We start from the raw sequence: 22,129 nt of genomic DNA, 5'->3' as shown, positions 1-22,129 counted from the left end.
TTGTGGTCATGACAACAGTTATTTTACATTTAAGAGTGCATCCACATTTTTCACAGGGAGTCTGAAACAGAGGGGGTTGACTGAAAAGCTTGCAAGCGGAACAAATCATCATTGGAATACGAAGACTGGGATTTTCTGCTCCCGCCAGAGTGGGATCTGCCCTCGGGGGATGCAAATGTCTGTTGACTTTCGGAAGGATCGGGAGATCCCAGTGACAGGTGGGGTCAGAAAATCCTGGCCATCATTTTAGGATAATGTAAAGTGGTCGCTTCACGCCGACAGTCATTTGTGACCTTGCCTGTACAGTCACGGCAAGTCTCCACGTGGAATCAGAATTGATTCTTCATGGATTTGTTTTTAAAATTCATTCTTGAGATGTGGGCTTTGCCAGCAAGGCCAACGTTGATTGCCCATCCCTAATTGCCACCTCGAGAAGGTGGTAGCGATAGTGAGCCGCCCTCTTGGAGCGCTGCAGTCCGTGTGGTGTAGGTACAACCACAGAGCTGTTAGGTAAGGAGTTCCAGGGTTTTGACCCAGCGACAGTGAAGAACAGCCAATATATATCCGAGGGCAGAAGTTCTCAGTGAGCGAGCGGGTGCGCACCCAACCCACTCGGGCGTAAAATGCCAAGCGTTGATGTGGGATGGGGGTCCGATGTCATCGTGCATTTGTGCTATATTTCGCTCTGCGGCCGCGTGCCGGAGTTGGAGCTGCACCCGCCGTTAATTAACAGGCCAGTTAAGGCCCTGACAACCCAACCGACGGCGATTTAACGTTGCCCGTGCACGTTTCCGCTCATTGCACGGGCAAAACAGGCAGGCGGGCAGGTCGCATTTTGCAAAACCTCTTCCACGGGTGAGGTCAGAAGGGTCAGCAGCATTGTCGACGTGAGACGTGAGGAGTTTTGGAGATAACTTGCTGTTGGTGGCTTATTGAGACTTGGCAGCTTATTCTCTGATCGGGGCTTCATTCTTAGCATTTCCAGTCTCCATTTCAGGCCTCATTGCTGCCTTGCAGGCCCCCCGAGGATTCGGACTGTGTGGACCCTTACAGGTATCAGACAGCCTTCCCTTACCCTGGCAACGGGGATTGTGGTCTCAGCTGGAGGCACATCCTCTGAGGAGAAGAGAGGAGCAGAAGGGAGAGGAGGCCAGATATCCCAATGCAACTTCCAGGGGAGGGACCTGTGGGAGGAGAGGCACAGGTACAGGGGGCGCAGGGCTAGCTGGCAGCCCAAGGCGGAAGGGGCCGCAGAAGAGGCCACTATCTTGCAGCCAGGGTTTACTGGCAGCGATGCAGCTACCTCAATGTGTCTGAGGTGCAATGCTGAAGGAGGTTCTGCCTCTCAAGGGAGACAGTTACCTCCATTTGCCAGATGATTGGGCCTGAGATCAGTTCTGACTGTGGCTCTGAAGGTCACAGTGGCCCTCAACTTCTATGCCTCTAGCTCTTTCCAGGGCTCAGTGGGGGATCTGTGTGGAGCCTCCCAATCAGCTGTCCACAGATGCAACAAGCTGGTGACAGAAGCTCTGTTCAGGCAGGTACTGACCTTTATTCTTTACCGTACAGACGAGGCCAGCCAGGCTGAGTGAGCCAGAGGTTTTGCAGTGATTGCTGGGTTCCCCCGTGTCCATGGTGCAATCGGCTGCACACATGTGGCCATCAAGGCACCAGCGGGTCAGCCGGGTGCCTTCATCAACAGGAAGGGATTCCACTCCCTGAATATGCAGATAGTGTGTGACCACAGGATGCAGATTCTGCAAGTCTGTGCAAGGTGCCCAGGCAGCTCCCATGACACTTACATCCTGAGACACTCCCAGGTGCCGAGGCTCCTCAGTGCTCCAGCCTGAGTGGATGGATGGCTGCTGGGTGACTAGGGCTAACCATTGAAAAAGTGGCTCATGATGCCTCTCTCACCACCCAAGAACAGAGGCTGAGCAGCGGTACAACAGGAGCCATGGCTCCACAAGGGCGGTGATAGAGAGAGCCATTGGTCTTCTCAAGATGCGCTTCCAATGCCTGGACCATTCAGAGGGAGCACTACGATACCCCCCAGAGCGGGTGTCACTGATCGTGGTTGCATGCTGTGCTCTCCACAATCTGGCACTGGCAAGGGAGGACCCACTGGAGGAAGAGGCTCTCAACACAGCTCCACAGGCCACAGATGATGAATCCAGTGGTGAATCAGAAGAGGAGCATGGCCAGGAGAACACTGAGGGCATGGAGCCAGACCTTGGTAACCTCCAGGAAGGCAGGGACACCAGGGACGCATTGATCCAACGCTCTTTCAGCGAGGCCGCCAAATAAGAACTACCACCTCATGCCAGGGCTGCCACCTCCATCGTGGATCGCAGAAATTATTCTTTCCTTGGCCCCCAAGATACACAAAGGTTACAGCCACCCACGTCCAGCATTACATACTGGCCTACCCTGCACCTACAAAATAAATGAAGCATACTCAGGCCCATAACATAAAAGCAAAATTAATTTTACACTGGAACCCACATAGTCTTGGACAGAAAAAAGCTGATGTTGGTAGTCACACTATTAAAAAAAGAAAAGCAAGGAACAAAAGATCGCTCGTGACCAGCCCTCTTGTGCTTAAGGTGCTTTAAACTTATGTTACGGGTGCTACATCTAGATGCTGTGCCCTCGCTGGCACCAGCGTTGGAGACAGCCTGCTGGCTCTGCTGTCTCATTGGCCTTGATGACTGTGGCCAGTGGAGCCTGTGCTGGCCCTGCCTGGGAGGGGGCAGCCAGTGCCACGGCTGGCATTTTCCCAGTCATCGCAGCCCCATCAGACACCACAGTCACTGGCAAAGGGGTAGACGAGTTGCTGCTGTCATCCAGGGCACCTGAGAGATGACAGGCAGCTTGTGCACCAATGTGAGGTCGCTATGGACCTTCCTACTCACCACTGATGGATGGGCACTTAGTTGGGATACTGATGCCCCATCCATCTCACACACAGTCCCTGACCAGCTGAGGTCAGTGCCTGTATGAGGGCTTGCAGGTCCAGGCCCAGTCCCAGGAACCCCTGATTCTGTCCCTGGAGCAACCTCTCCATGAGAGTCGCCATTCTCTCCATGGAGGAGGCAGTGCGCTCGGCCATGAGGGTCACGCTCCGCAGGGACTCCTCCACAAAGGAGGACGCTGCACGCAGACTCTCATGGATCTCCACCAGATCCTCCCGCACATATCGCTAAACATCCAGCATCTGCTACCAAATGAACAACTCCAGAGGCTCATCATCAGCCTTCAACTGAGCATCACCCTGGTCCCAGCAGTCTTCTGACTGCCATCACCCTGGGCACTCTCTGCCTCTGCCTGCACCTCAAGCGAGTGTGAAGTGCCCTCACCAATGTGCACTGAGATACTAGCTGCCAAACTAATGCCCACTGAGGTGCTGGTATCTGCTTCAGAGAGCGGGTGTGAGGCAGGTACATGGGGAGCATGCTGGTCCTCCAGGGTCAGGGGTGGGCCATCAGGGTCCGGAGAGTGAACACCTGCTGGTGAACATAAAAGGGAGAAGAAGGACATATAATTAGTTAAAGTCATCACACAGTCACTGTGCATGCCAGGCACACGGGTGAGACAATGGAGATCTGCATCACGGTGCCATCGTCTTTCAATGATCAATGGAGGTCTCCAGGTTCGAGGCTCCCATCAGTGAAGAGACCACCTGGAATGGTTGCACAATCCAAAATTCTCACCTCTGTGCACTGAACTCTGACCTTTGTCTGACTCACTGGGGCCGCTTGACCGAGGTACATGGCGCCTCTCGAGCTCCAAGGCCTCCTGCTCATAGCAGGAGAGGATGAGGAGGTGTGGAGGTCCTCCACCAGTCTGTGACCTCTCAATATTGTTATAGGGTGTCTCCTGAAAGGGCAGAGGAGCATTGATTACTCCACTCTCTACCTGCAGCGTCACTGCAGCCTGGCCAACCCCAGGTGAGGAGCAGGGCACATCCAGTTCGTGGCCCTCGAGCTGCAAGGCACTCGGTCCAAGCAGCCAAGGCTCGGGCCCTTGGCTAGCGCCAGTGTGATTGATAGTTGGCACTCAGGCTCTAACACCCCTGAGCTCCATGGGGCCAGTCTAAAACCCTTCAACCTACTGACCTATGCCAACATGGTACTCACCCTTCCTGAGCACAGCAGGTCACTGAAATGCAGCCGACAGACAGACAGCCTTTCTGGGGCTGCCTGGGCTGTTTGCAAACAGGTTACCTTTGGACCCAGTGGCCGACCGGCCCCCGCCCCCACTCGGCCCTTCCCGGCCAGTGACCAGTCGCGTTTCACACTGGGCAGGGCCTTAGTTGGTCCGACGAGCACGAAGTCGCCCCGATTATGGGCGGCGGTCGGATTTACGACCTCCCCCGCTCCCGCCGTGCCCGCCCGACAAGGAAAATATTCTGCCCCCCCCCAAGTCAAGGTGGGGTGTGACTTGGAGGGGAACTTGCAGGTGATGGGCTTGTCACGGATCTGCAGGTCTTGTCCTTCTAGGTCAGGGGTGGAGAAGGGATCCGGCCCACAGCAAGATTTCTAAAAATATAGACCCATGGCAGTCAAGCCTTCAAAATAGCATTTATCATCATCATTACGAATCTGCTTTGGATAAAAGCGTGAACTAAATTACTATAATAATATTTAACAATATAACAATCAAATCAGCCATTGCACCAAAACACTGGGTGAGCTAAAGGTTTCTGTCTTCTCTCTAAGAGTCTAAATTAAGTTAATTTTTTTGTGTGTGTGTGGCCCGCGACTGATTTTGTCCATGTGTGAAAGGCTCATGAAACGAAAAAGGAACAACCCCCCCCCCCCCCCATTCTAGGTGGTAGAGGTGCTGCTGAAGAGGTCTTGGCAAGTTGCCGCAGTACATCTTGTAGATGGTTATTCCACTGTGCACAAGGGGTGGAGGAATAAGTATTTAAGGTAGAGGATGGGATGTGCATTGGTCCCTAGGTTAAAAATCCTCCTGACCTCTGGCCGACTATATTTAAACTACCTTGTGGACGTTCTTCTATCTCTAATCACCCTCAGTCTTTTGCAGACAGTTACTATCTTGCCTTTGAGACCTAGAAAAGTGTGATATGAATTCAGGAGATTAGTAGAGTCTGAGGATATACGGTAAGTGTACAGAATTCTTAATTTTTATGCATGGCTTGCAAATCATTGGAATAATCATACGACCCAAACAAACTGAACTAAACAACACCCCTCAAATCAGACTGCTGAGCAAGAGGTTTCAAAAGAGATTTTTCATTGGAATATGTTCAACGTTCTGAAATGTTTTAATGTGTTTGTGAGCAACCTGCAAAAGAATGGTTGTTGCTACCCATTGAACAATGCTAATTCCTCACAGTAAACATTCTGAACATTAAGTGAGGATTCAAACATTGTGTCCATTTAAGAGAGTTTTGTGAAAGTTTTTTTCCCGATAAGGAGTGAGGATTATAAAAAGAGCAGAAGCCGAACGAGAGATGGGTGTTAAGTGAGGCCTAGTCTGGTTATGTCTACTCTTGGACATATCTGTGCAGAAAGGTTGGTGTGCCTAATCACCACCGCAAGGATTAGCAGAAGAAGAGCAAGAAGCCGAGAGCGACGGAAGCAGCTACACATTAAAGGCTGGCTTAACCCTAACTCCAACAAGGTCATCCACTCTCGCTAGGATCGGAAAGTTTGGAAGACTGCGGTTGCCGACATCGCTCGCATGGCACTTAGACGACAACAAATGTAGTTTAAAATGGGGGAAAAAGAAAACAACTGGGACTTGCTAAATGGCGTTAGGTTAGTTCAACCTTGGGAGTCCGAGGTTTTTGGATTATCCAGCGCACTTGTAATTGTCTTTCAGAAACACCAACCATTGAGTTCAGATCTGACTGTAATCTCGACACTGGTTTTGGGTGTTTGATGACACCAGCCAGCAGGGGGAGCCAACAGGCTGGAAGAGACATAGACTGAGCTTCCTCGCTGCTCATTCGAGCTGCTTGAATTTGTCAATTCGTATATGGAGCCTGTGACTTCAGCTTCCTCTTCTAATAAAAACAATCGGTGGTTGCCTGCAAGAGTTCTTACATAATTCTGAAAAACCTCTTAAAGATAGTGTGTGTGAAATAAAACATTTTTTTTTAACATTCTAGGCATGTGAAAAAATACTTCCCTTTCTTGTGAAATAATTACTTCGTCAAAGAACATCATAAATTTACATCATATGTAAACCATGGGCAGTGTTGAAAAAGTAATAGTTGACCCAATCTCTCCGGGTGGCTCAGTGTTAAGTTCAGTCTGATAACAGTCTCAGGAAGCACCTTGGGACGTTTCACTACTTTTAAGGCTTTATATAAATGCAAGTTGTCGTTGTTCTTGAGAAGTTGAAAGGATTCTTGGCACGTCTTAAGTGATCTGGCACTTTGCTCCAATCACTGGGACAGCAACAGTCACTTGCTTTCATATAGCACCTTTAAAAGGAAATAGAATGCTTAACTGAGAAGATGTTCAATTGAACTGTACTGGGCCCTGGTCAGACTACACCCAGGATGCTGTGGTGATGGCAGAAAGAGAGTGTACAGAAGCAGGAGGAAGCTGGTCTCGAGGTCAAAGGCCTCAGTAAAACCTAAATGCAGACACTAGGGTATTTTAATAGCAGCTGGCTTTGATCCTCAAGGCAGCATGACATGACCCAACTCCTCTGACCACATCCCTCCACCACTACACACCCCACCCCAACCCATCCCAGTTAAATGACCTTTTCTTTTCCCCGGGTAACTTGAGGCAGTGTCCTGGAAATCAATCTTTAATTAAAATCTTAAAGATTCAAGCGCGAGAGGGGACCCTGTAGAAATATTCCACCTGACTGAAGGGGAGATTAAGTTTTTTTTAATTCAAACACAGAGTGGCCTAGGAGAGGTTAACCTTAGACAAAACTCCAAGGCATCTGCAGGTACTGAAAGAAAAGTGATAGGTTAAACCTGGGTGAAAGGAACGCTTGGAACAGATGTACAAAGAGTAGTCAAAACTTGGAACAGTCTTTCTGGGAAACCAATAGGGGAGAACCTTAGGTGAGACAGTATGATGTGGAAGATGTAATATTCTGGAGGGATTGGCGATCTCGTGGTCTAAACATCAGACCCAATATTTCATTTCATGGAGACATGATAACAGAAGCATTTGAAGTGAAAATATTACCTGGCTTGCTTATATACATTAACTCTCTCTCATGGCTCAGAAATACCTATTTTTTCTAATGATTTAAGTGCCAAAGTCTTACCGACCTTCGGACCAGTCTTCTCCATGTATCCCTCTTTCCCATAATTTCTTGTCAGTTTTGGTACCAACTGAGATACAAAGAAAGATGTTTCCATTAATATTCTTCCAGAACACACGGCAGTATTACATCTAGAGCTCAAACCAAGGACTGGACCTAAAGCTGGCTGACACAGCTAGGTCCTTCCGGGTGTCACTTGGTGCCAATCCCATTATGTTACTTGTTACAGGCTGCATTAGAGACCTCTGTGGGTGTAGTTGTACAGAAGAGGGCTCTGGAACAACATTAATCTGCCAATTTGTGGTGGGTGGGGGGAGTGGGGGTGGGGAAAGAGGTTCTAATCGAAAAATGGGACATGGGATGTTCATATTGCTGCCTTCAGCAGCGAACGAGGATATTAAAGCTGTTATTCCCAAACAAGGAAACGGTTCTCAGTGGTGGCTGGGGTGTTGGAACTTGGAAAGAGCAGAATAGAGAGAGCCCCCTAGAGAGAGAATTTGGTCTTCCTGATATATACAGAGAAAACACAATGTATGCCCAGAGAACTTGGGGTGAGGAGCTCAGAGAATGAAGGCTTAGTGATGTCCAGGGGCTATCACTGGAACTTCAACAATTAAATCTGGGCAGGACGAGATACTGGTAAGTTTCTCACAGCTTGCCCAGTTTACTACATTACAATGGTGACTACACTTCAAAAGCACTCCAACGGTTGTAAAGCACTTAGGTACCTGAACGTCCCGAAGTCGTGAAAGACGCAATTTAAATGCCTGTGCTGTTTTTTCAAGATGACATTTCTTGAAAACGTGATTATGCTTCTCACCACTGTAGTGTTGGCTGGATAGGCCAAGCTTGACCAACAGTAACTGACCCCTGTACCATTCAGTAAGGGTAGCTGTGGAGAGGCTATTTTCCCCCGGCTGGAGAGTTTAGACCTAGGGGTCACAGTCTCAGGATAAGGGGTTGACCATTCAGGGCTGTGAGGAAGAGAAATTTCTTTATTCACAGGGCTGTGAATCTTTAGAACTCTGTAACCCGGAGGGGCTATGGATGCTGAGTCGAGGGGTGTATTCACAACGGAGATCGATAGGTCTCATGGTACGAAGGCATATGGCGATATGGCAGGAAAGTGGAGCTGAGGTAGAAGGACCAGCCATGATCTTACTGAATGGAAAAACAGGGTCAAGTATTCTGCTCCTTCTTCTTATGTTCCTATTTAAGTTATCACAAGGCTATTTATGTGGGGCAAGTTGTCCAACCTGCATAATATCGATCCTGCTTTGTGCTGTCTCCAACTCTGCCTAATCATTGTCACCAACAAAGCAGCAAGGAAGCTCTCCAATTGTTGTATCCAGGTAACCCTCCAGAGCTCCATCCTAGTTCTAACCGCCTAACCAGCTAAACCCAACAAACTCCCTAATCAGCTAAAACTCCGGCTAACAATCATCTGATTTATCGCAACTGAACGGCTCAGAAATTTGTGACCTTGGTTATATCCCATAATAATTACAGTACTGACTGACATCTCTTCACTGAAGCCTTACTATTGGAGTTGCAGAAAACCTTGTGTGTTTTTATATTCATTCAAAGGACGTTGGCATTTATTGCTCATTCCTAATTACCTTTGAAAGGGTGGTTATGAGCCACCTCCTTGAACCACTGCAGTCTGTGTGGTGTTGGTACACCAGTACTGCCTTCAGATAGGGCATTCCAGGATGTTGATCCCATGGCAGTGAAGGACCGGATGATATACTTCTATATCAGGATGGTGTGTGACTTGGGGGGCGGGAGGAACATGTCACAATCAATTGATCTCTGTGGTACCTCAATTAAACCATAATTTTCAGACAGTGAAGTCACATCATTGAGTTGATGCTGAAAGTGTTCTCTCTGGTACTGTGGGAACTCTTGGAGATTGTGAGATGCTTCACTGTGTGAAATCACTGCATTGGTGCCATCAGTTTATTCCTTTTTGAACCCCCTAAGTAAATTGGGAGAAATGGTTTTATTTATCCAAGAACAATATCGGAGTTGAAAAAAAATGCTATTTTGTAAAAAACAATGATGGGATTTACAGCACAGAAACTGGTCATTCAGCCCAAATAGTTCACGTTGGTGTTATATGAATGGGAAATAATTCTTGGCAAATTTATTAAAGTTCTTTGAGGATATAACAAGCAGGGTGGATAAAAGGGAACCAGTAGATGTAGTGCATTTAGATTTCCAAACGGCATTCAATAAAGGTTACTGTGTAAGATAAGAGCTCATGATGCTCGAGGTGATATATTATCATGGATAGAGGACTGGCTAACTAACAGGAAAAAGAGAGTTGGGATAAATGGGTCATCTTCAACTGGCAAACTGTAACTAGTGAAGTGTCACAGGAACCAGTGCTGGAGCCTCAACTATTTAGCTAGTCCTACATTAATGAATTGGATGAAGGAACTGAGTGTATTGTAGTCAAACTTGTTGATGATGGAAAGACAGGTGGAAAAGCAACTTGCGAGGAGGAAACAAAGTGTTTGCAAAGGGATATAGGTAGGTTAAATGAGTGAGCAAAAATTTGATGTGGGAAGATGTGAGGTTATCCACTTTGGTAGTAAAAATAGAAAAACAAAATATTATTTAAATGGAGACACACTACAGGAACCTCATACCATTTCCATCCAACCCCATCAACATATCTTTCTACTCTTTTCTCCTTCATGTGTTTATCTGGCTTCCCCTGAAAGGCATCTCAGCTATTCACCTCAACCACTTGCTGTGGCACAATTTCCACATTCTAACCACTCTCTGGATAAAGAAGTTAATAGATAATGGCACTCACATCAGCGTCACTAGCTCCTGGGAATGCCACTTGTAAATAATGGAAACGAGCTGCTCGAATTGCATTGAACCAGTCAACTATTTCCTAATTGTAAGAAAGAACAAATGAGTAAATATATCCTTCAAATGCGACCACTAATGGCCAGGCAAGTGACCGACACTGTACGTCTGGCCAAACAAATGACCAACACTACATCTGCCGGCCAAGCAATTGATTGACACTGTAAATCTAATAGCCTATATTTAAAACATCATTAAACTTTAAAGAATTACAGATGATGCATTTTGAATTTGATGAGTGAGATGACACTGAATGACTGTGGGTTATTTCTTGAAGGTGTTGAGTTCTTTGCAATCTTATCAGGTGCACGCATGAGGAGGAGTTTGGATGGTTTATCTGATAATACAAAGAGTTCCAAGAACATATGGACCATATGTGTACGGTTCAACAATTTTATCTCATTAAGTGAGAGCCATGGTTCAATGAATACAACCTCGGTTATGGATTAAAGTCCCACTCCAGGACTTGAGCACAAAAATCTAGGTTGACACTTCCAGTGCAGTACTGAGGGAATGCTGCACTGCCGGAGGTGCAGTTTTTTGGATGAGATGTTAAACCAAGGTCCTGGGCAGAATTTTCCAGTCCACCTCAGTTTAGTGGCGGGCGGGGTGGGGCTGGATGATGGGGGAGGGGGAAACAATGCGGCTGGAGCTGAAAAATCTACCAGGTGGATCCGTGAGCTGCAGCAGTTTCCAAGCGGTGGATCTTCTACCTTCAACGGTGGGTCAGTTGATGTCCAGGGCGCCTTTTAAACATGGCGCCCAGATATGCTAGCAGGCTGGGAGCCATCCAGCCCACCCCGCAAAATGTCAGGAAACCCCCCCAATGGCATAATTGATTGAGCCAGTGTTGCGCGATATGCCGCAAATTCCCACCAGCCTCCATGGCAGGAAACCTTCCCCATTCCCACCCCTGCCACGGGATTATGTCCCGGGATGGAAAATCCCAGCCCATCTGCCCTCCCATGGATGTAAAAGATCCCACGGCACTATTCCAAAGAACAGCAGGGGGGGCATTCAAGTCCCACTTAGGACCCTGAGCACATATTCTAGGCTTGTAGTCGGGTTGACCACGGAGGGAATGCTGCAGGTTTAAAATAGCATCACTGGTGTTAGCCTTTATTTCGAGATGGTCAGTGCCCCTTTAGCACAGGCCCATTGAAAAGCAGCTCAGTTTAGGCTAATTATGGAACATTGGACAAGCGTTCTTTGCTGTTAAAACCAGCAGCTAAAACGGCATCAAATCAGCACAAAAATGGCAGCTCAAGAGAAACCAACTCGTGGGTCACTGCGCTGAGAAATAGAACACAACTTGAGGAGGCCGCAAACGATTAAAGGTCAGTCTACTGCGGCCAGCTAGACTGAGCGCAATAGTCCATGGCCATTTGCAAAAAACTCCAGGACCACCGTTTAAACAGTAAGGTTCACAATCTTCTTGCACCCCGCCCCCCCCTCCCCCCAGGTCTCCTGCAAACAAAATTCCTCAAATGCACCTGATCCATTTTAAAATAGTTACTTTAATTTGCATAATGCCTTTACCTCACCTTGCCATCTTCATGATAAACAAAAATATTCCTTGTGCTGTTGTCTTTTAAATATGTAATTTGCAGTCCGTTAGGATTCCCAATTTTCATTGGTTGAAAGGTGGCGTTGATTTGTTCGAGCCTCAGAACCGCTTTCGGGTCTTTTGCCTGAAAATGGAGGAAGCAAAAAGTGAGCAGGATTAATTGGTGTGGGGGGGGGTGGGGGGGGGGGGGCAATGGTCACTGTCCCTGGCTGTACCTAGTGTACCTGGTGGTATCATCAAAGGTCCTGCAACCACCAACCACTTTAGCCCAACTGAATGGCCTCCCCCCACCGATTACCAATATTTTCATTACTTTAAAAATATATATCTTTAAATTTCCCAATAATCTTTCTCCCAGGTTTGTTTGCACTCATGTCCTAGAGACTGATCTTCAATCCCTGGACACTCCAGGGCCAACCTGGAGCGTTGACAACCCTAGAAGGGGGCCTTTTGATGTTTCTTTTTTTAATCACTTTACAATCACAATTTGTCTTGTGCTGTTGTGGCTTGACATTAATCTCCCGAATACATCTGTTCTGCACTGACAGCATATTCAACTCTAGTTTCTGTTCTTCCTTGTTAAGCAGAGTCTTGATATTAAAATTCTCGTCCTTGCTTTTAAATCCCTCCCTGCTCTCACCCAACCGTAGCTCTGTAACATCTGCCCACCCTGGCACTATTTTGAAGAGCAGGGGAGTTAACCAACACCACTCCACCCCCTCTGTCCTGGCCAATATTTATCCCTCAAATAACATCACAAAAGCATAATCACATTGCTGCTTGTGGCATCGTGCTGTGTGCGAGTTGGCTTGTTGTTGACCTATATTATAACAGTGATGACGCTTCAAAAGTACTTCATTGGCTGTAAAGGGCTTTGGGATGTCCTGAGGCTGTGAAAGGCGCTAGATAAAAATGGGAATCTTTCTTCTGTAAAATGTTTCCTTATTCCCTCTTCCTCCTACCAAGTTGGGTGAAACATTGTGTGTTGGGGGCAGGGCAACTAGAGAGGCAAAGCCAATTATTTCCTAATGAATGTGGCCATGTATTGCAAGGGGAATGGAATATAAAAGTAGGGAGGTTTTGCTGCAGCTGCACAGGGCCTTGGTGAGTCCACATCTGGAATACTATGTACAGTTTTGGTCTCCTTATTTGAAAAAATATATAATTGCATTTGAAGCAGTTCAGAGAAGGTTCACTAGACTCATTCCTGGGATGAAGGGCTTATCTTATGAAGAAAGATTGAACAGATTGAGCCTATACCCATTGGAGTTTAGAAGAATGAGAAGTGATTTTCTTGAAACATATCAGATCCTGAGGGAATCTGATAGGGTTGATACCAAGGATGTTTCTACTTGTGAGGAAGACTAGAACCAGCTGACATCGTTTAAGCATAAGAGATTTGTCATTTAAGGCAGAGAGGAGGAGAAATTTTCTCTCAGAGGGTCATTAGTCTGTGGAATTCTCTTCCTCAGAAAGCACTGGAGGCTGTGTCATTGAATTTATTCAAGGTAGAGTTAGACCACCAGAATTTTGAAAGACAAGGGAGGCAAGGGTTATGGGGTCAGACAGAAGAGTGGAGTTGAGACACAACCAGATCAGCCATGGCCTTATTGAATGGGCTGCTCCTATTCCTAAGTCCTAGGTTCCTATACTGAGGGTTCATGCCCGCCACTGGTCAATGCTTTAAGTGACTTCTGAAGTTCTTCACATTTCAAACAAAAGGTCACCTTTCTCCATTAGGATTGAAGATTGGCAACGCCAACGAATCAAATGTTACTTTCTCTCACTGGTCATGGGTGCAACTTCAGGCTGCAACACTTGCAAATGAGTGGATGGCTTCCAAGTCTCAGCTGCAGGCAAGTTTATTTAGAATTCATTTCCAAATAACGAGCTGTACCAGGCTGTGACAGACAATACAAAAAATGGAGTGTTTCTATCTGTAACTTGTGGTTTCCCTCTCTGATTCTCTTAGCTTAAAACAATTGGCTATTTTAAGAAAGGTGCATTGTTGATAGCTCCTGCAACTGCACTTTAGCTCTGCATGAAATATATCAAAGGGAAGCCAATACTCTAGAGGTGTTGGTATTAACCCAACACACTCAAGCATTAGAAACAGTATCTCAAGAGTGTTTATCAAAAGCACAATCTAATGATGTTACCCTAGCAAAGACTTATCTTCTTTCTTTTCCATCTTCTCCTCCTGATTTGTATGATACAGTTACACAATAATTTTGCCAACAGACACAAAGATTAGATTGGCCTTCGCTTTGATATTTCAATGGGCTTCATGGGGACCCTGAGATTTATATCCTGGGTTGTACAACAGTATCAATCTCTCAGTTTCTTAGGCCTTGCCATCAATGACCTGATTTGTAATGCCATGCTGAGTTCTTGCTTCCTGATTTTGTGTGTACAGTTTGAGCTGAATAAAACATGGTCTGATGACTTTCCTTTACACAGAAACCAGAATGCTAAAAGTAATCCTTAGCGATCATAATAATGTATTGAGAGAAGGAAGAGAAAAGTTGATGTGTTGGTTGTGAGTTTACATAGGCTGTGTGACTATAGAAATACAAGCTGATGTGCCAATTTGCTGTGCTATGAAGTGGAGGATGTGGCTTATGTCCACATTTCTACACAGTCATCTTCAATCAGTGACTGGAACAGGTCAGATTCAAGGAAGTGAGTCATTTTAGGCCACTCTTGTATGCCTTTTAATAGCTAATCATACAACAGGATTGGCACTGACCTTGTAGCAAGGTAACTGCACATGCCATGGAATTGTTGGGGAGGGTGGAACAAGGATAAAAAAAAAATAGGGCACAGTGCGGAGAAAACAGATTGCACTCCTCCAGTACCAGCCCCATTCCATGCTCTACCCTTCCCAGTGGCACTAAATCCAATTGCTCCCTCCCAGCAGGGATCTAACCTCGCATCTCCAGAATAGCAAGTCAGGCCTCTGGATTACTAGTCCAGTAGCATAACCACCATGCTGATCTCAATGGGAATGGAGTTCAAATCCCTGCTAATTAAATAAATCTGGAATTAAAAAGCCATAATCAATAATGGGGACCACCTAACAAATTAGTGAACCAGATGGGTTTTTTCAATGCCCTTTTTGGATGGAAATCAAGCAACTTCAGTCTGGCCAAACGTGACTCCAGACCCACAGCAATGTGGTTGACTTGTACCTGCCCTTTGAAAGGGCCTAGAAAGTACATGAAAACTGCTACAAAAAACTGCTATAATCCACATGGATCGCAGCACTTGAAGAAGGTGACCACTCCCCCACCACCTTCGAGGGCAATTAGGGATGCCCTTTTCCTGTGAATGAATGTATTAAAAAACATACTTATGTCCATTTAAGAGAACGAGTGGGTATTCAGGTTTGGGCCTGAAGCAGATGTGCTGCAGGATGATACTTCTCATGGATTTTGATAGTTACTGAAGGGATCGGTCACTTCCACAATTGGGGAGGTTTGTCACCAATTTTGTAGTAAACTCTTTCAAACATTTATTTTTAAGCTTACAAACCGGAATTTAAATCCGAGAGTTTTGTGTAGCTTTCAGATTTTGCCACATTGGCGAGCAGACAAGGGTATTTGGCAGAGGTGAAGAGCTTGTCTCCTTACATCATGTTTGTTGAAATATTTCAGCACGCCTTCTCGCTCTGATAATATGAACTTCCTGCTTAAGAACTGACCATTGTCACGCCCTCGCTTCCACAGAAAACCTTCTCTGTAACCTGGAATGAAACATAACAGGAGACTGAGACACAGTTTAATCACATCCATTGGGATAACAGCTGTCCTCAGAGGCAGCTACCAAATTATTCCAGAGAAAGAGTTTACTCTTCCTTCGTGAATCCCATTATCACATGGAGACAAATAGGACAGATGTATTTGAGGGGAAGATAAGTACGTATGAGGGAGAAAAGAGTAGAAGGATATGCTGATAGGATGAGATGAAGTAAGGCAAGAAAAGATTCATGAAGCACTAAACACCAGCATGGCCTACTTCTGTTATGTAAAATTCTATGTGACTAAGCGAGTTGAAGACACTTTATTTTCTAACCTAACTTATTTTTACTTAACCACATTTAATAATCGGAAAGCACGTACAGTTGAGTTTTGGAGAAGGCTACACTGGCGGGAACTATATACAGCCATTAACTCCAGATCCTCCAGCCACCTTCAAGCACCATAATTCTAGTGTCATGTTGTGTTTTTATAATGATATAAAGTCATCAATCACTTATAAGGGATTGTGTAAACATGTTGTGGGGTCATTTATTTAAACTAGGCACATGAGAATATCTATCCATGGATAGAAAGCTTGAAAACATCAGCAACAGAGCTGTGTGTGCCATGTGCTCTGCTCACAGGCCAAAGCGAAATGGAGACTGGATCACGTGACACACTTCCCTTCTAGTGATGGCATGCCGCTATCCCTTAAAGGCATATTACAACAAATCACAAATACTGTTTGACTACACAACTATTTATGTATCAAACATCAAGAAATGGATTGGGATAAAAGAAAAGCTGTAGCCCATTTGATTCACCCATTTGGGGAAGCAGTCCGAACATTCCAGCTGTTGATGCCCCACCTGACCGGGCAGACGGTTTAACATTTCATTTGAATCTTCCTGTTCTCCTTCATGATTTCATTTTGCGCTGTCGCAATTCACGAGGAAGCCCAGGGTATGTGTGTGCATTCATCGTACGGATCACTCGGTACAAACGGCACTGAAGGCAGATTTTTCAGGTGGCATGTGGGGTGGGCTTTGGGGAGATCGAAGCGCTCGTGCACGAAAGAGCGTTGGCCCAGACGCTCCCTCCTCCACCTGCCCGCACAGGTGGCATTGAGCGCTACAGCTTGCGTCACGCTGGGCAGGCCTTAGTTGGCCCACCCACGTAAAATGGCGGCATAGAGCCGATCGCAGGCAGCGATTGGCTCCGCAACCACCCCCCCCACACGGTCCTGCCCGATCCTGCCCACCACCTGAAAAATTCAGGCCTGAAAAGTTGCATGACCCAAGTCCTTTCTAACCAGCAAACTGAATGACCAACCACGTGGTCTCAATGGAGGTTGAACTCTTAAAAATTACTCTGTGGTGAAGTTCTAATTAGAGAATTTTCAGCACTACACATAAATTAAACAGGCTGGGTGGTTGTGAATTAGATTATAACAGGGACACTACATGGCAAAACTATTTATTTGGCTGTAAGCACTTTCGGATGTCCCAGTGTCGTGAGATACCATATATAAATGTAAGTTCTTTCTTCATCTGGTGTTACATGTCATTTTGCCAGTAAATGATTGACTCATATCTGGCCCTATTCACCCAACACCCGTGTTCTTGCTCACCAGTTTGCAACACCTCAATTTTAAAATTCTTGTTCTTGTTTACAAATCCATCCATGGCCTCACTGCTCCCTCAGTAATCTCATCCAGGCCCACAAGCCTTCGAGATATCCATGCTCCTCCAATTCCGGCCTCTAATGCATTTCAGATTTTCTTTACCCTAGCTGTCTTAGGCCCCCTAAGCTCATGAATTCCCTCCTTAAACCTCTCTTCACCTCTACCTCTCTTTCCTCCTGCATACTGCTTCTTGAAACCCCCGTCTTGGCTATGCGTCTGTAAGTTTGCGTGGTTGAGTGTCAAATTGTGTTTGCTAACGCTCCTGTAATCTCAAAATCTCCGACAGTGTTGAAAGTGCATGTTTTTGTTGAGATGTGCTTCCTCTGGTCAAACGGCCTGTCAACAATTACTGTCTAGACACAAGGGCTGGTCCCTGGGATGAGCTAGTGGAGGACAGTTGCGAGTGTGGAAATACATCTAAGCATGAATCACACCCTGCAGGAGATGAGCGGTGGGGAGATGGGAAGAAGGAAACAGGCACTGGGAATAATAATACAGCCCCTTCTCCCCTTTCAAAGTGAATCTTCATGCACTCAAACGTGTGTTTCAAGTTCGTGAAGGTTTCTAGTTGTCTTTTGTGCTGCCAACGCATCTTAAAAACAAACTAGACCGCAGTAATGCAGACCCTGAACCACATTACACCAGAGGTTCCAAGTTATTTCCGACAATGCTGGCTGAAGGGGGTTCGAAACCCAACACTGCATCTGTTCATGCTGAAAATATCAACCCCTCACATCGGGCAGTCTGTCTGTCTCCATTTCCAGCAGTTTGGAAAAGCTCAAAATCATGTTCTTTATCTGTGCACATCCAGTTGACTTGCTTCCAGATCTTGTTTCTTTGTAAGCTGAATCTCACCCAGCCTTTCCATTGTTCATTTTGATCCACTCCCCATTCCCTGTCTGAAGGTCCTGCCTGGGGCTTGGTTTCCTGTCCAGAATCAGACCCCCACCTCCCAGGTCTGGGAAGACTTTCTTCATGGTTAAGCCTGGGTGGTGAATGTCACAGGCTGTTCAACCATCAGCTATCCATTTATGCAGCTGGATCAACTGAATAGTCATTAGGACCTTGGGTGACTTTTTTCTCTCTCATCCAGCAGGGCTGGTGATACTGAGCCCAGTTGTTGCACTCCCACTCTGCCTTGATAATACAGTTAATATCAGGGCCATCAGAGCAGGCCTCTCCTGCATTCCTCATGGATACTCCAATGCTGCCAATCTCCAGCTGATTTTAGATACAGCAGCTACTGTTATCCTCCCATGCCACCTGTTATAATTTCCTTGTAAACATCTCCGCCTCTCTCTCCTACTTTCCAATGCTCCTCCAAATCTACCTTAGAGACCAAGCATTTGATCATCTGTCCTAATATCTCCTTATGTTGCTTGGTGCTTAATTTTGCTTGATAATCACCCCTGTGAGGCACATTGAACATTGTATTATGTTAACAGCGCTATATAAATGCAAATGTGCATGGTTGTTACTGCAGAATTTATTCTCTGGCAAACTACTGCTTGCATTATTTACTTATTTTATTGCACACACTGGGGTCTGGCTGATAATTACTTCCAATGACCACTCCTGAGTGACATAAGCCACTATGTACAAACCAGTACTGAAAACAGGGCTGACGTAAACCATCAGTGATATGGAACCACATAACCCATACCATGATGTCAGTGCTCTAGTCTCTGAGTCAAAGTTGTGGAGTCAAGTCCCACTCCAGAAGTTTTTAAACAGATAAACTAGGCTGACACTCCTGGTGCAGTACTGAGAGAGTGTGGCACTGTTGAAGGCACTGTCTTTCAGATGAGGTGTCAAATCGAGACCCCCGATTGCCCTTTCAGATGGCACTATTTCAAAGAAGAGCAGGAGAGATCTCCCCTGTGTTCTGGCCAATGGAGTCAAAGAATCATTGTGGCACAGAAGGAGACCAATCGGCCCATCAAGTCCATTCCAGACAATCAGTCTCATTTTCCCACTCTATCAAAACAGCCCTGTAGGTTTATTTCCCTCAAATGCCCATTGTTGTATGTTATGTTCAGTCGGCCTCACAAAAAGGTTTTGTGTCTCGTGTGGTTGAACATTAGATGTTTATTGATAACATATTACTATGTGTTGTGTGTTATCATAGTGTGTAGCCCAAGCTATGAGCTAACTCAGTGCTTGCTTCTACACAAGTCTCTGTCCAGTCTACAACTGAGCTTAGCCTTAGGTCATGTATCTCTTTACATCATACTGTAGGCGGTACCGTTTCCCAGTTGCATATTAACCCTGGTTATGCCAGATACCCTTATACTACACCCATCCAATTTCCTTTTAAAATCATTCATCATATACTCTTCCACCACCCTCGTAGGTAGCGAGTTCCAGGTCATTACCTCTCGTTGCATAGAAAAGTTCTTCCTCACATACCCTTGCACCTAAAACCTGAAATCTGTGTCTATTAGCTGATGATAAATGACTAAGGGAAACAGCTTTTCTTTGTCTATCTTATGTAAAACTGTCGTGATCTTGTACACTTTGCGAAAACAGTTGATCTGCTAATTATCACATTGCTGTTTGTGGGAGCTTGCTGTGTACAAATTGGTTGCTGCTACATTACAACAGTTTGAAAATACTTCATTGGCTGTAAAGTGCTTTGGGACACCTTGGGGTGGCAAAGGCACTATGAAATGAAATTCTTTATCTACTTTCTAAAGCCATGGCTCATTATCATAACAATGTGCTCTACATTTCTATAAACTGCTGCTCCCTGTATATTTACAGTTTACTGATAAACCATGCACTGTTAAAAAATTACTTCCCAATAGATAGAATTGAGAAAGATAATTTTTTTTAAAAGTGCAAATGTAATGCCTTTTAGGGAAAAAAATTATTTGAAATTCAAATTGAAATTGAATTGAGAGGCATAGACCATATATTTTTTATTCTTTCATGGTACATGGGTGTTGCTGGCAACACCAGCATTTGTTGCTCATCCCTAATTGCCCCTGAACTGAGTGGCTTGCTAGTCAACATTGCTGTGGGCCTGGAGTCACATGTAGGTAAGGATGGCAGATTTCCTTCCAACAGTTGATGATGGTTTCAAGATTACCATTACTAAGATACTTTTAATTCCAAACTTTATTAATTGAATTTAAATTCCACCAGCTGCCATGGCAGGATTTGGACCCATATCTCCAGAGCATTAACCTGGGCCTCTGGATTACTAGTCCAGTGACATTATCACTACACCACCGTCTCTCCATGTTCAAAATGAAAGATGCTTAAAATTAAATGAAAAAGTCTTCTGACTGTGATCTATTTGTGAGTAAAACAGATACATTTTTACTGCCACGTAACCTTTGAACTTGAGGGCTGTACATCAATAAATGGTTAATGTTCTAGTCAGCCACAGCTTACTGTTATTTAATTGGAAATATTTAACATGTTCCTATTTTTCTGCTGGTGTGGAGATTTCAGAAACACTGACTGTACTTGATGTAACTCGATGACTTCCCCTCCCACCCAAGAGCAGCTGTTGGATATTTATGGGATCTTTCAGTCTCCGTTCTGGGTCCAAATTCCTGTGGCCAGCAGAGCTCCACCACCCCCCCCACCCCCCCCACCCTGCCCACCGCCCCACACCCCCACCCCCAGGTTGTCTGCCAGCTTTCTCAAAAATAAAACTTGTCCTGTGCACCAAGTGAGTTCATTCTTGTAGCTGGCTGCTTGGTGTGCCTGTAGAAGCAACATAATATTTTAGGTTTGATAGCAGATTGTTGGAAGATGCTAACTTGCAGCCTTATTAATCATCAGTAGTTTGACTGCACAAGATATCTAAACTGAGATTGTGAAGGTGCGGCTGTTGAAATTCATTGCTCGGGGGCTGCTCCCATCTGAAAGCCAGAGAGTCATCTTTATCAGCCAGAAACAAATTATCTTACTTAAGGCGATCATTTTCATTCCTTGTAATGTATAAAATATCTATGCTTCACAAGAAGGATGACCTACTTCAAAACAACAGTGATTGGACCAAAGTCTTGCATCTTGACTGAATTGTTGTACACGCGCTCTTCCCAACCATGATTTCCCTTCAATGCTAACAAACAGAAGCTTGCGTTTATAGAGCGCCTTTCGTGGAATGAAGGTTTAAAGGTGCCACTCTCTCGTTTTGCGTTACTTGCTATCTGAACTGCTGCGTATTTCCAAAATTTTCTGTTTTAATATGCCAAGGCACTTCACAGGAGTGTTATCAAGTAAAATTTGACACCTGGCCATCTGAGGAGATATTAGAGTAGAGGACCAAAAAGCTTTGCCAAGGAGGTAGGTTTTAAGGAGCGTCTTAAAGGAAGAAAGAGAGGTCAAGAGGCAGACAAGTTTAGGGAAGGAATTCCAGAGTGTAGGGCCTAGACAGCTGAAGCCATTGTCTCCAATGGGTGGAGGTATTAAAACCCTTCAGATAAATAGGATGTTCCACCGTCAACTGGATTTGCGTCACTATACAAAATAGCATTGAACTTCACAAAGTCAGAATTGGCCATGAATAATAAGGCAACAGTCCCTCATTATCACCATTGATGAGCAGAAACCTTACATGGAAGAGGGTTTCCCAGAACGATACAGCAGTTCCATCCTTGAATGATGAATTGAAAATACACAACAGCCTTGTCCTAGCAACAACTGAAGGAGAAATTGGGGGTTAAAAACAGAAGAGGAGGAAGAAGAACTGGATGGGTGGATAACATTGAGATGAGACTGAGGGAGGCTTGAAGAAAGGCACAGAAGCAAGACCAGTTAATGACCATTAACTGGGGGGTGACTGGGAGCCAAAAAGTGACCCTGCTTAGGCCTTGGAATGGGAAGGGGTGGCGAGGGGACGGGGGTCTCTACTGACAGCCTCCTTTTAACAATGGACACCCCCCCCCCACCCCACAAAAGGTCTGGCCACTGTCAGTGCTTCCTCCCTTCCTGGCCTCTCCACCAACACCCTTTCCTTGCTCTGCCCACTCC

The 22,129-nt window shown here is 45.6% G+C and overlaps 1 protein-coding gene and 1 long non-coding RNA gene across 4 annotated transcripts in view; one reads left to right on the top strand and one right to left on the bottom strand.

Moving 5' to 3' along the window:
* Window positions 1-22,129, bottom strand: part of LOC121288545 (arf-GAP with dual PH domain-containing protein 1-like) — a 138,683-nt gene that overhangs the window by 4,896 nt on the left and 111,658 nt on the right. For all 3 annotated transcript variants that reach the window (XM_041207130.1, XM_041207128.1, XM_041207129.1), the window contains exons 5-8: window positions 15,349-15,461; window positions 11,694-11,840; window positions 10,091-10,174; window positions 7,274-7,336 (exon numbers count right to left, since the gene is read on the bottom strand). In XM_041207130.1, the coding sequence (XP_041063064.1) occupies window positions 7,274-7,336; window positions 10,091-10,174; window positions 11,694-11,840; window positions 15,349-15,461 (407 nt within the window). The remainder of the gene's footprint in view (window positions 1-7,273; window positions 7,337-10,090; window positions 10,175-11,693; window positions 11,841-15,348; window positions 15,462-22,129) is intronic.
* The window catches only part of LOC121288547, a 91,914-nt gene that overhangs the window by 1,132 nt on the left and 68,653 nt on the right, over window positions 1-22,129 (top strand). The gene's annotated exons all lie outside the window — the stretch shown is intronic.

Source organism: Carcharodon carcharias, chromosome 15 (genome assembly GCF_017639515.1).
Source record: "Carcharodon carcharias isolate sCarCar2 chromosome 15, sCarCar2.pri, whole genome shotgun sequence".
Lineage (NCBI taxonomy): Eukaryota > Metazoa > Chordata > Chondrichthyes > Lamniformes > Lamnidae > Carcharodon > Carcharodon carcharias.
This window is presented reverse-complemented; position numbering and strand designations above follow the sequence as displayed.